Consider the following 13,493-nt stretch of genomic DNA (forward strand, 5'->3'; position numbering starts at 1 on the left):
AGCCATGACAGCAAGCAGAAATCCTGAAAATTATGAGGAATTGAAGTAAATTGGAAAATGCTATCATTTAAAGTCTGTTTCCAAACATACATCATCCCCTGAGAATTGTTATCTACAGCAGCGCATCATCATCATCCATCTTGAAGATTAGGGACTCAGAGCCGTATCTAATGGGGAAAATCTCTGTAATGCAGCATCATATGGAACCGATCTAACCTCTCTTTTCCTCCGTAAGAGATTGGAGAAGTATATGAGTGCCGTAGACATCGATACACTTCTGTAGGGGGCTTGTACTTGGCCGTATATATATGAACCCTGAATAAACTTTCAATCACTGACTGCATTAACTCTTCCATGCATAGGGAAGATTCCTAGAAGATCATGTCATCATTGATTCATCTCCGCATGAGGCGAACACAAAGCGACACATCTGCACCTTGCGGACACGTCTAAGCCTTAGAGATTGAAAAAAAAATAAACCTTGCCTCATTACCCCCCAACTGGGCAGTGTGACAAAGTCCAGAATTGGTTCATGGAATAATGACATTAGTTTCCACTCGGAATAACCTGTATTGATGGAGCGGGACCAAGTTGTCGATGTGCTGGCTGCATGCATGCTACGCAGAGAGGCAGATTGTGTGGCTCACTCAGCAGCCGATTGGCTTGTAGCAGTAGACAGTTTTTCGAAGCAAAGCTCACAAAGCTGAAGGAGGCGAACAGAGAAACATCAAGCCTGGGAGAAGTAGCTGCGAACAGAACAACGTCTCACTCTGCAAAGCATCACTTCTGAATAAAGGTTCTATTGTGGCCAACGATCTTCTCAATGCCAAGAGGAAGACCATTATGACAACTTGGCCAGATAAAGCCTTCTCCTTAGAAGTACCAAGCATCTTTTCCATGGATCTAACAGTGAAGGCTTTTTGCATTTAAGGAGAAGAATATTTAACCAAATTTATTGGCAATTCGTAGAGTGAGGAAAAGAGGCAAGAAGAGACAAGAAGAAGCAAGACGAGACAAGAAGAGACAAGAAGAGACGAGAAGAAGCAAGAAGAAGTAGGAAGAGATAAGTAGAGGCAATAAGAGGCAACAAGAAGCAAGAAGAAGTAAGAAGAGATTCGTAGAGGCAAGAGGAAGGAAGAAGAAGAAAGAAGAAGTAAGAAGAGATTCGTAGAGGCAAGAGGAAGGAAGAAGAAGAAAGAAGAAGTAAGAAGAGATAAGTAGAGGCAAGAGGAAGGAAGAAGAAGAAAGAAGAGATAAGTAGAGGCAAGAACAAGGAAGAAGAAGCAGTCCAGCGGTGCTCTTGTTCTTTGAACATTGTGAATGTTGAAGTGTGAAAAGCCAAGTGTGGTCACAACAAAATAACACATTGCTAGGAGAAGCTTCTTTTGGAAACCTAAGAGTATACTTCAGCTGAAAATGTCTGACCAAGAGATTGATGACTTTGATGTGGACAGTATGTCGGATACCTCGAGAATGATCCCGGGGCTCCCCCCTTATAACATGGATGACCAGCTCTTGCCCATGGAGTCTCGGAGTAGGTGGGGATGCTGGTTTTGGACTATATTTGTTACTGGAGCTAACTTTTTAGCTTTTCTTGCAAACTCCATCATCTTGGCTGTCATATTCACCATCGTTTTGACTCCAACGATCGTGGTGGTTTATTTCGGATTTAAGTGCCATTCGAGGGTAAGTACATCAAGATGTTGGGTAAAGATATACAGTATTTATTAAGATGATACGACGTGAGAAAATATTAAATGTACATTCTGGTCCAGAGAGGGAAGAGCTAGTGGCTCATTTTGCCAGTGATGTACAAGACAATTCATTGCTTTCCGTGGTATGTGGATGAAATGTGATGAAATCTCAACCAAATGTCGTGGACAAAATACATGTGAAGTCACATCTGCAGCGAGTGATTATATGAAGCCTTCTAACATATCAGTGAAATATGCCGCACTTATGAGCCCCTTCTCCCGCACTTGTCTTGTGAACACGATATTCACTCTGAAAAACTGCTAAAACTAATCTTGGTGAAAGCAAAAGAGACTGACAGCTCACTGAGGGATCAGATTACAACTGCTGAGGGATCTGATTACATCTGAGGGATCAGATTAAAAACTGCTTATTGATAGGGGAAGTGGTTGGAGCATAGTGAAAGAAAGAGGGGTGCAGATAGACACAAAGTCTGTGTCGCCTCTTTGTAGTAAATGTTTACTAGTAAAAGCATTTATTCTCAACCTAGTGCTGGATGGATTCACAGCTACACTGCTGAGTACTGCTGTATAATTGTCTCCATAGTGCTGCTGCTGCTTCTGAACATATGCCAATTAGAGACAGGAGAGTTGGAATCCCACTGGGTGTACTGTTTATGGGAGACATCATAGCAGACAGTCTCTATGCACCAGCTCAGAGACAACTGATAATTAGAGGAAGAATCTACAGAGGGTGAAAAATGCAGGATACGAGTCATTTAATGACCAGAAATAGTATTATTTCTCATGTACAAATGCATGACAGCTTCTTCTGAAAAGTTACCCGAAATTATGAATACGCTTTATATATATATATATATATATAAATGTATATATATGTATATATATATATATATATATATGGTCAAACCCTGATTGATAGCTGATCCCTTACAGGCGGTGAATAGGGCTTCCTTCATATCGCACACAGCGAACACTAGGTGCACTGGTAAATAAGGCTTTTTTTTGCTTATTCTATTTGCTTTACATCCTTAAAGGTAAGCTATCATCAAAAAATAAAATCCCGTTTTGAATTACTTTTTTGTATACCATGTAATTTTAAAACGTTTTTTGGCATTTTTATTTATTTTTCTAGATCACAATCTTTATTTAAAAAAAACAACAACAAACAAAATTAATACTTACCCTTGCCACTGTGGCTTTTTTAGGGTATGTGCACATGTCCGGAATGCATGTAGAAGTTTCCTGAGATAAATCTGAGGTTTTCCGCAGGAATTCTGCATGCGGATTTTTCGCGGTTTTTTTTTCGCGGTTTTTTGGCGTTTTTTTGCGGATTTTATGCGGATTTTTTTGCGGTTTTTCCCAGATTCTAATCTAATGGGAAATCCGCATAAAATCCAAAAAAATAATGAACATGTTGCTTCTTTTTCCGGAATGCGTTTTTTTTTGCGGAAAAAAATGCAACATGTGCACAAAAATTGCGGAATGCCTTGTAAATGATAGGATGCATATGCATGCGTTTTTTATGCGTTTTTATAGCGTTTATATCGCGAACAAACGCGCAAAAAAACGCAAAAAATCTGCATCATGTGCACATAGCCTGAAATTCTAATTTTCTGTCCTTCCAGGAAGAGTTTTCAGCAGTTTCCTTATCATCAGAGGCAGTATTACAATGATAGGTAACAACTCTAGACACAGCTGATAAAACAGGATCCACCAATCACAAAAGGTGATGTCACAGTTGTCCCTTCTCCCCCTCCCTTTTTTTTATTTTTTTTATTTTTAAGCTGGTGAATTTTTTTTATTCAATTTTTTGGAGGATTTTTAAGATAGTGACTTAAAGAAAACCCTTTTAAGGACCCAGGAAATCAGGACTTTGCTATAAATGCGAATCAAAAGAATAAAAAATTAATTTGATACTTTTTGAAGGATTTGGCTTATTAACCTAATGTCACCAATGACTATATACTTGCTTTAACCCCTTCATGACCGGGGGATTTTTCGTTTTTCCGTGTTCGTTTTTCGCTCCCCTCCTTCCCAGAGCCATAACTTTTTTATTTTTCCGTCAATTTGGCCATGTGAGGGCTTATTTTTTGCGGGACGAGTTGTACTTTTGAACGACATCATTGGTTTTAGCATGTCGTGTACTAGAAAACGGGAAAAAAATTCCAAGTGCGGTGAAATTGCAAAAAAAGTGCAATCCCACATTGGTTTTTTGTTTGGCTTTTTTGCTAGGTTCACTAAATGCTAAAACTGACCTGCCATTATGATTCTCCAGGTCATTACGAGTTCATAGACACCAAACATGACTAGGTTATTTTTTATCTAAGTGGTGAAAAAAAATTCCAAACTTTGCTAAAAAAAAAAAAAAATGCGCCATTTTCCGATACTCGTAGCGTCTCCATTTTTCATCATCTGGGGTCGGTTGAGGGCTTATTTTTTGCGTGCCGAGATGACGTTTTTAATGATAGCATTTCGGTGCAGATACGTTCTTTTGATCGCCCGTTATTGCATTTTAATGCAATGTCGCGGCGACCAAAAAAACGTAATTCTGGCGTTTCGAGTTTTTTTCCCGCTACGCTGTTTAGCGATCAGGTTAATACTTTTTTTTATTTGATAGATCGGGCGATTCTGAGCGCGGCGATACCAAATATGCGTAGATTTGATTTTTTTTTATTGATTTATTTTGATTGGGGCGAAAGGGGGGTGATTTAAACTTTTATGTTTTTTTTATTTTTTTCACATTTTTTTAAACTTTTTTTTTTTTACTTTTGCCATGCTTCAATAGCCTCCATGAGAGGCTAGAAGCAGGCATAGCACGATCGGCTCTGCTACATAGCAGCGATCTGCTGATCGCTGCTATGTAGCAGAATTGCACGTGTGCTGTGAGCGCCGACCACAGGGTGGCGCTCACAGCGACGGGCAATCAGTAACCATAGAGGTCTCAAGGACCTCTATGGTTACAATATACAAGCATCGCCGACCCCCGATCATGTGACGGGGGTCGGCGATGACGTCATTTCCGGCCGCCCGGCCGGAAGCGGTAGTTAAATGCCGCTGTCTGCGTTTGACAGCGGCATTTAACTAGTTAATAGGTGCGGGCAGATCGCGATTCTGCCCGCGCCTATTACGGGCACATGTCAGCTGTTCAAAACAGCTGACATGTCCCGGCTTTGGTGCAGGCTCACCGCGGAGCCCTGCATCAAAGCAGGGGAGCCGGCATCGGACGGTATAGTACGTCCGATGCCGGTAAGGGGTTAATATTATAAGATAACTGAACACAAATTATATGGATTAGTTTTTTTGTGTCCTCAGGTCCGTAATATGAACATAAAAAGGTTCTAATAAGGTCGCATTCAGATGTCCGCAAAACCTTGGTATGGTAGAAGTAGCCCGCTTAACCCTAACCCTAACCCTTAAGGCTCATGTACACGTTCGTGTTGATCAGTCTGATCTCGGACCACAATGTAGGGAATGGCCGCAGACCTCCTGACCTGAGCGTCAGAGCCTCATAGAAATATGTGAAGCCATCATGTTCTGGACTGCTTTACACGAATGTCTACATGAGCCTTAAGGGTTAGGGTTAGGGTTAAACGGGCAATGTCTACCATACCAAGTTTTTGTTCGGAGGCGCCATCCCATTCTGATCTGTGGGTGTCCTGTTATGATCAGGCGGCCTTGGAACAACATGAAAAGACCTTCGCTGGAGTAGTGGTAACTATACAGACTGCTAACCCTGAACTTATCACAGACACTAGAAGTAGCCGTGGGGTGTGCCTATCAAGACCTAGACACCTCGACACAGCCGGAGGACTAAATATCCCTAAAGATGGAAAATAGGAAAACTGACTTGCCTCAGAGTAGACCCCCAAAGTATAGGCAGCCCCCCACAAATAATGACGGTGAGTAGGAGAGGAAAAGACACACGCAGGCGGAAAACAGATTTAGCAAAGGAGGCCACTTCTACCTAGATAGGAAAGTATAGTACAGGATACTGAGCAGTCAGCACAAAATCTACAAAATGTCCACAGCAGAAAAATACAAAAAACTCCACCACCTAACTAAAGGTGTGGAGAGTATATCTGCAACTCCAGCGAATCCAACCCGACTGAGAAAACAACAGGACAGTCAAAGCTGGAACAAAATAGAAACTATGAACAGCACTGAAAAATAGACACACAGCCTGTGTGCCTAAGAAAAAGAATCAGACACTTATCTTTAGCTGATATGGCAGCAGGCAGGAGAGGCCAGGCAGAGAACCATTACTGGCAATAGAACATTGACAACTGGCAGGGACTAATGAGTCCTGCAAAGCTAAATACCCCAGTCAGCTTTGCAATTAGCAGATACACCTGTCCAATCCTGCAGTCCAGGCACAACTGCATTACCATCTACAACCACCGGAGGGAGCCCAAAAGCAGAATTCACAACAGTGTTCTACATTTGGGATCTCTGCTGATCTAGAAAAAATGAAGGAACAGACACATTTTGGGCTTTTTTTCATGCACAGTGGTGCTTTATTAAGTGTAATGGGAACTGTAGCACAGCCCCATTTTAGTGAATACAGAAAAAGCATAGTTCCATACATGGCAGGTATACGAGAGCGGGGAAGTGGATCCAGTGCTGAAAAAGGACCTGTCAAGTCTCCTGACGTGTCGGATTCACTGAGTACTGGCATTACTCTTTTCTCTTATACATCGTCAAGTCAATCTTATAGTCCTCCGGGAAAAGTATAAATATATTAACATCTGACTGCGACCATTTTCTTTGTTAACATGTCACATCCTTACATATAACACTGATTAAAGGGAACCTGTCACCTGAATTTGGCGGGACCAGTTTTGGGTCATATGGGCGGAGTTTTCAGGTGTTTGATTCACCCTTTCCTTACCCGCTGGCTGCATGCTGGCCGCAATATTGGATTGAAGTTCATTCTCTATCCTCCGTAGTACACGCCTGTGCAAGGTAATCTTGCTTTGCGCAGGCGTGTACTACGGAGGACAGAGAATGAACTTCAATCCAATATTTCGGCCAGCATGCAGCCAGCGGGTAAGGAAAGGGTGAATCAAACACCTGAAAACTCCGCCCATATGACCCAAAACTGGTCCCGCCAAATTCAGGTGACAGGTTCCCTTTAATGCTAACAATGTCATAATATACAGTGACACAGCATATTGGCCAGAGGAACTGCAACTCCAAATTGTCAATTTATTTTACATTTGCAGCAGGAATAACAGGAACAGACAAATTCACATTTCTAAGTAAAGATACTACGGAATAGTCGTCTCATAAGGAATGCCAAAGGGAATCTGTCAGCATGTTTTGTTACATCATCTGAGAGCAGCATAATATAGGAAAAGAGACCCTGATTCCAATGATGTATCACTTATTTTACTGAGTGCAGCAGTTGTGACACAATCGGAGCCATAGCAGCCAATTTTAGCCATAGCAGAGTTAATAAACCTAACCCTGCCCACACCACCATTTTCTATGCACAGTCTATTGACAGTAAGCTGCTTATCACAGGAGGGGGCGTGGTCAGACCAGGGCTCACGTGACCTCTAGTCCAGGCAGTGATAATCTCCTGGTGATAAAACTTTCGTTGTATTGAAACAACAGCACACAGCCTAATAAGTGACACATCCCTGAAATCAGTGTCTCAGTCACTACCTCATGCTGTCCTCAGATTACATAGCAAGAACCTGCTGACAGATTCCTTTTAACAGTTGCTAAAATAGTCATGTCAGGACACTCATCAGGTCCTCTTTAATTCTGAAGCCCCTTATCCAGAGGATTGATGGGGGTCCAAGCAGTCAGAACTGGATTAATCAGGAATTTATGGCATATTTTAGAATGATCCCAGCAGTAGCAGTCATGGCTACTGGTTAGAAAGGAGCAAATTGTACCGCAGAGCCTGGATTACGGTCAGGATCAGATAGGTATTCAATAATTTATCTTGCTTTTTTCCTCCCCCCATGGCGCCTTCTCCTTTAAGGCTGTATGATTTAGGTCTTGTCCCCGGAGCACAGTTAGTGTACATCAACTGCAGGAAAGATGAGCTGTTCCTTTAAATAGTTTTTCCTCTAGCTTGTCTGAATATGGATGATATTCCTCGTCAGTTTCACTGATTTCAGTGTATGATGCTACTGGCAGTAAATCAATGGACAGCGACACTGCGACAACCACAATTGTCACACGTGAAGGCATAAATGCAAGGAGCAGGTGCCGCATGATTGCGGTTTAGGTATTTAGCATTCGAGTGCAGTTTTCTCTGTTCATGCTTTTATTTATTGCTGCCTCTGTATATCATATTATTTGAATAGCCGTAAAATAAATATAACTTCTCAAATACATAAATGATCAGTACAAGATTATAAAATAAAATTTGTTCTATAGGTTATCAGAGAAATCCGATTCTTTCTACGTAATAAAGCCCAAGGCGTACGGAGGAGTAGGAGTATATTGAGAGATATTGAAGGAGATGGTGCTGCTGCTGTTGTGGTTTATCTCACCTTGATGTTGGACTCACAGCTACACTGCTCAGTATTGTTGTATAATGTGCTGCATACTGATGCTACTTTTGAACATATACTGACTAGAGAGACAGAAGCAGATGGTGTTGCTGCTTTTTTGCAAGTGTTTTATGTCACATCAGCGCTGGATTCACCGCTATGCTACTCAGTACTTCTGTTTAATGTGCTTCATACTGTTGCTGCTTCTAAACATATAATGTCTAGAGACACAGAAGCAAATGATGCTAGATTCACAGCCACACTGCTTAGAACTGATTAATAATGTGTTGCCTTCTGTTGCTGCTTCTGAAGATATGTTGCCTAAAGACACAGAAGCAGATGATGCTGCTACTTTTGTTTTTGTGTTTTATCTCACCTGAGTGCTGGATTCAAAGCTACATTGCTCAGTAAAGTTGTATAATGTGTTCCATACCGCTGCTGCTTCTAAATATTTGATGCATAGAGACACAAAAGCAAATGGTGCTGCTTTTTTGTAAGTGTTTTATCTCACATCAGCGCTGCATTCACTGCTACACTACTCAGTACTTCTGTATAATGTGCTTCATACTACTGCCGCTTCTAAACATATAATGTCAAAAGATACAGAAGCAGATGCTACTGCTGCTTTTTTCTAAGTGTTTTATCTCACCTCAACTCTGGGTTCGCTGCTACATTGCTCAGTACTGCTGTTTAATATGCTCCACACTGCTGCTGATTCTAAATATATGCTGCCTAAAGAAACAGAAGCAGATGGTGCTGTTTTTTTTTTTAAGTGTTTTATCTCACCTCAGTGCTGGATTCACTACTATACTGCTCAGTACAACTGTATAATGTTCCCTATACTGTTGCTGCTTCTAAACATATGCTGCCGAGAAAGCAGCAGATGGTGCTGCTGATTTTTTGTACATTTTTTATCTCACCTAAGTGCTGGATTCACTGCTACCCTGCTCAATACTGCTGTATAATGTGCTTCATACTGCTGCTGCTTCTAAACATATGCTGCCTAGAGACAGGAAAAGAGGAATCCCTTATGTCAATGTGAGCTGTATATGAGAGACATCATGGCTTCCAGTTGCTGAATTGCTGGACAGCTCCTGCTCTCATCCCATTTTGCTCTGATGGGTTTTTACAAAGTTATTTTTAACTATTTTTTTTTCTACATGTAACATTGTGTCCAAAGTTTGGCGCATAAACAATGGAGATTTACTAAGCAAATTGCACCAAGTGTTGGTGCACACACTGTCTGCCCATCCTAAGTGCATGAGCTCCTACTGACTCTCCCCTAACATATAGTTTGCTGGGGAACAGAAAGGGTTGGACCCATTCAATTTCCAATTCCATTTTGTATTGTCAGAGAAAAAAGTGCAAGCGTATGGGGGAATCAGGAAGAGTTTAGGTACCCTACATTTTCCCCACTGTGCACTAAACCTGATTTAGTAAACTTACAGGATAACTTTTCAGGACTTTATAAACTTAAATGCAACTACTCATCTTTGCAAATTGGATTTATTTTGTACTGCTTATCCTTTACCTGTACATTGATGGCTGCTGAATGAGTTAACTGAGAATCCATCAGTGAACTCAGATTCTGTTGACTCGCTTATCACTTATTTATCTATCTTTTTCTGAGCTCCTCTTTGCTGATTTAACGACCACAAAGGTCAGCGCAACTTTGATGTAGTAAAAAATAAGCGTAACAAAACTCATAAAAAGAAAGATAAAAAAAAGTTACAAACTCGATGTCTCTGTTGGATTCTTAAATAACTCATTCAGCAACACAACACGGAAACAATAGAGTGCAAAGTAGATTTTTATCCCAAAACACATGTATTTAAGTAAATAGGCCCTGAAGATATCTATGTAATTTACGTCAACTAAGGATGATGAAAATGGATGATTTTTTCTTAACAAGTAAATGTTTAAATTTTTATGTTAAAAAAATGAATTGTGTACATGATAATAAGCAACTTTGTAATATATCTTATCAAAGAAATCTGCTGCTTTCTCCTCCATTCTCAACTCATGGATAAAATCTGTATTCAGTGAAGACAGATTATTACATTAGTGAGATAGGAGATGACAGTTAGTGCTGATAAGATTCTATGTAGACAAGAATTGGAGGAGCTCTACTGTCACGATATGGTATGAAATATCATAAGTAGTTCCCTCGCTAGCCTGCGTGGGCTGAGCCCCCTTCTTGGAGCACAGTTTGAGCTGCAAATTCCTGGCTTTCCTTCTCTGAGAGTATGGGGGAAGAGCGGTTTTATTGCCGAATGGAATTTACGACTAGCATTTCCTGTGTAAACTCTTGTTCAGCTATAAGGGAAGTAGAAACTTCAAGAATCCATGAAAGATTCTTTGTTTAGTTTTTGTTAGATATTAGGCAAACGATTTAAGCTAGGAACATGAAAATATATATTCTTAGTCTCACTCGGTGTATCTACACATCCCATGAATCTCGGGCTTCTAACTCCATCTGGTAAAGAAGTAGGGTTTTCTCTGTAAATATGTATCCCAGATAGGACGTATTTGATCTCATTAGAATGCTCACGTTAACCCGAGATGATTGATGGGTTTGTTAGAACTATGACGTGTTTTGTAGTGAAGTTATAGAAATTAGAGAGAATAGTTTAAAGTTTAGGCAGAATGTAGAGAGAGGAGGGTCTGGATAAGCCAGCCCTTCTGTGATGTCAAAGCCTTAAGGTATTAAGTTTGTGGCAGGCTCCCCAGCTGTCTCTTCTGCTGATGTCTCCTGCTGGACTGCTTGTCTTCTGAAGCCAGCAGCACGTCCAAATGAGCTGGGACATATGGAAAAACTCCACTAGCCTGGATGCCTGTCATGCTTTAAACATGTGAGTGTTGCTTTTCTCATTTATTCCCTTTATGTTATAATTACCCATGTACATATTTGCAATTGTCTCATTTGTAACTTCTTTATAAAAATATTTTTTGATAACGCACTGCCTAATTTTTAATGGGATATACTATTATATGTTAGTTCTTCTCCATGCTCTAAAAACCGTACCCTAAGTCTTCTGAAGGGAAAACGCTACTGTTACTGTTGAGTTGGGTTAGCTTCGGACCCGTTTAATCGAAGCTGGTGGCAGCGAAAGTGCGCTGACTGTTGGATTATGCTGAAGCAACTGCGGGTTTGATAATTATTGTTCCTGCCTGAGTGGGAGTAGTTTACCGCGTCGCTGCAGCGTGCCCAATAGCCAGTACATAGCAGGCAGCCTTCCTGGCGACTAATTACCCAGGGTGCAGTACCTAATCTGACCTGAAAGAAAGGGGGCGCCAGAGAGCTGCAAGTGTTAAGTGGAACTGTAAGCGGGATATACATAAATCCCTGCAGTTCGTGGTATATAGAAAAGCAGTGGGATACCTAGAATAAGCCCCTGCTGTAAGCAAGAGGTCAATAGCCTTGTGTGTGGTTTTTTCATCACATCGTGGAGTGGAGGGATAACTAAGATAAGCCCCCCTGCACATGTGATAGCCGTCTGTTGGCCTAAAGTCACCTCAATCCGTGACGTAGGGGTGACGGTCACGGTGTGAATCCTGACCCATTGGTGACAGCGGTCAGGGGAATCGTGACAATTGGTGGCAAGGCGGTGGGATATCTTAGAGCATTAGTGATTTGGTTTGAGTAATCATTCCTCTCACTAAAAACTTGCAGAAAGTTCTTGCGAGGACTCTGCGCAAATAAGTTTGGAGAACGAACTCAGTGCTTTTTAGTTGTGAGACAATTGCGTACTGGTAATTATCCCTTCCCTTTCTCTTCGTTTTTCTATCCTATCTTTTATTTGGCAACCATGGTTGTGCTGGGAGAAACCTTTTATGAGCAGCAGACCAGAGACACCCTTGTTGCCTTATGCAAGACACAGCACATTGACTTTGCAAGCAAAAACAAAGCCCAACTGGTCGCAGATCTGGTGCAATGGGAAGCCGCTCGAGACCGCTCTCAGAGCGCAGAGGCCGCAGAAGCCAGCACCAGCGAACATGGTGCTGCAGCAGAGGTCCAACCACTGAATGCTGGCCCTGTTAGCAATCCGGGCGAATTGGACCCCCACCTGCAGGCGGCCTTGGAAGAACTCCCCACTGATGACTATGAGGGACGCCTACGGCTGATTCAGCAGTATCGGCAGGAGGCCCGAGCCGAGCGAGAGGCCCAGCGAGCCGAGCGGGAGGCTGAGAGAGCCGAGCGCCAAGCCCAGCGAGCTCATGAACTGGAGATGCTCCGGCAGGGGGGGATGCCCTCCACCGCCCAGAGACGTGAGCCCAGCAGCGCTCAGATACCTAAGCCCCGGCCCGATCACTTCCCTGTTATGGAGAAGGACGGGGACTTGGACACTTTTCTGCGGGCCTTTGAGAAAGCCTGCAGGCAGTACCAGCTGCCTACAGATGAATGGACCCGATACCTGACACCAGGGCTGAGAGGTAAAGCTCTGGAGGCGTTTGCTGCCCTCCCTCAAGAACAAGATGGTGACTATGAGGCCATTAAAAAGGCTTTGATAGCCAAGTACCAGCTTACACCCGAGGTGTACCGTAGAAAGTTCCGGACCCTCCAACGTGGCCCACACGACAGTTACAGTGATGTGGTGCATGGACTGGGGACCCACTTTGACCAGTGGACCCAAGGACTGTCAGTGACCACCTTTGCACAGCTGCGAGACCTGATGATCAAAGACCAGTTCTTTCATCTTTGCCCAGCTGAGGTGCGACAGTTCGTGATGGACAGAGAACCCAAAGACGTGACGAAAGCAGCGCAGATTGCCGATGCCTATGAGGCCAACCGTAGATCGGAAGTGCGGAAGCCAGTCACCACCAGCTGGAGAGGGGGTAAGCCTGCAACCAACGCCAGTACCCCTGCCAGCCAGCACCCCAGAGGTCCTGTCCCCGTGGCCAACAGCACCAGACCGACCACCGGACCTCGCACGTGTTACACCTGCCATCAGACTGGTCATATCAGTCTCTCCTGCCCAACCAAGCAGAAGAACACCCCAGCCAAGGCCCCAGGGCCTAATGCAGCAGTTCTTTTGGTGGGTGGTGTGGTTGGGAGGGTGTGTGACAACGTACAGCACGTCACTGTGGGAGGCCATGTTGCTACAGGCCTCAAGGACACCGGGGCTGAACGAACCCTCATCCGACCCGAACTGGCGGCCCCTGAAGAAATCATTCCGGGGAAAACCCTAACTGTCACTGGGATTGGGGGCATCAGCTGTCCCTTACCGATGGCCCGGGTTTTTATTGATTGGGGTGCCGGGAGCGGGGT

At 43.0% G+C, this 13,493-nt stretch overlaps 1 protein-coding gene across 1 annotated transcript in view; it reads left to right on the forward strand.

Annotated features, from left to right (window-relative positions):
* Positions 1-543: 543 nt before the first annotated feature.
* The window catches only part of TMEM88B (transmembrane protein 88B), a 104,763-nt gene continuing 91,813 nt past the window's right edge, over positions 544-13,493 (forward strand). The window contains exon 1 of the mRNA XM_069740809.1: positions 544-1,686. Within this exon, the coding sequence (XP_069596910.1) occupies positions 1,417-1,686 (270 nt within the window). The 5' untranslated portion in view covers positions 544-1,416. The remainder of the gene's footprint in view (positions 1,687-13,493) is intronic.

Source organism: Ranitomeya imitator, chromosome 10, assembly GCF_032444005.1.
Source record: "Ranitomeya imitator isolate aRanImi1 chromosome 10, aRanImi1.pri, whole genome shotgun sequence".
Lineage (NCBI taxonomy): Eukaryota > Metazoa > Chordata > Amphibia > Anura > Dendrobatidae > Ranitomeya > Ranitomeya imitator.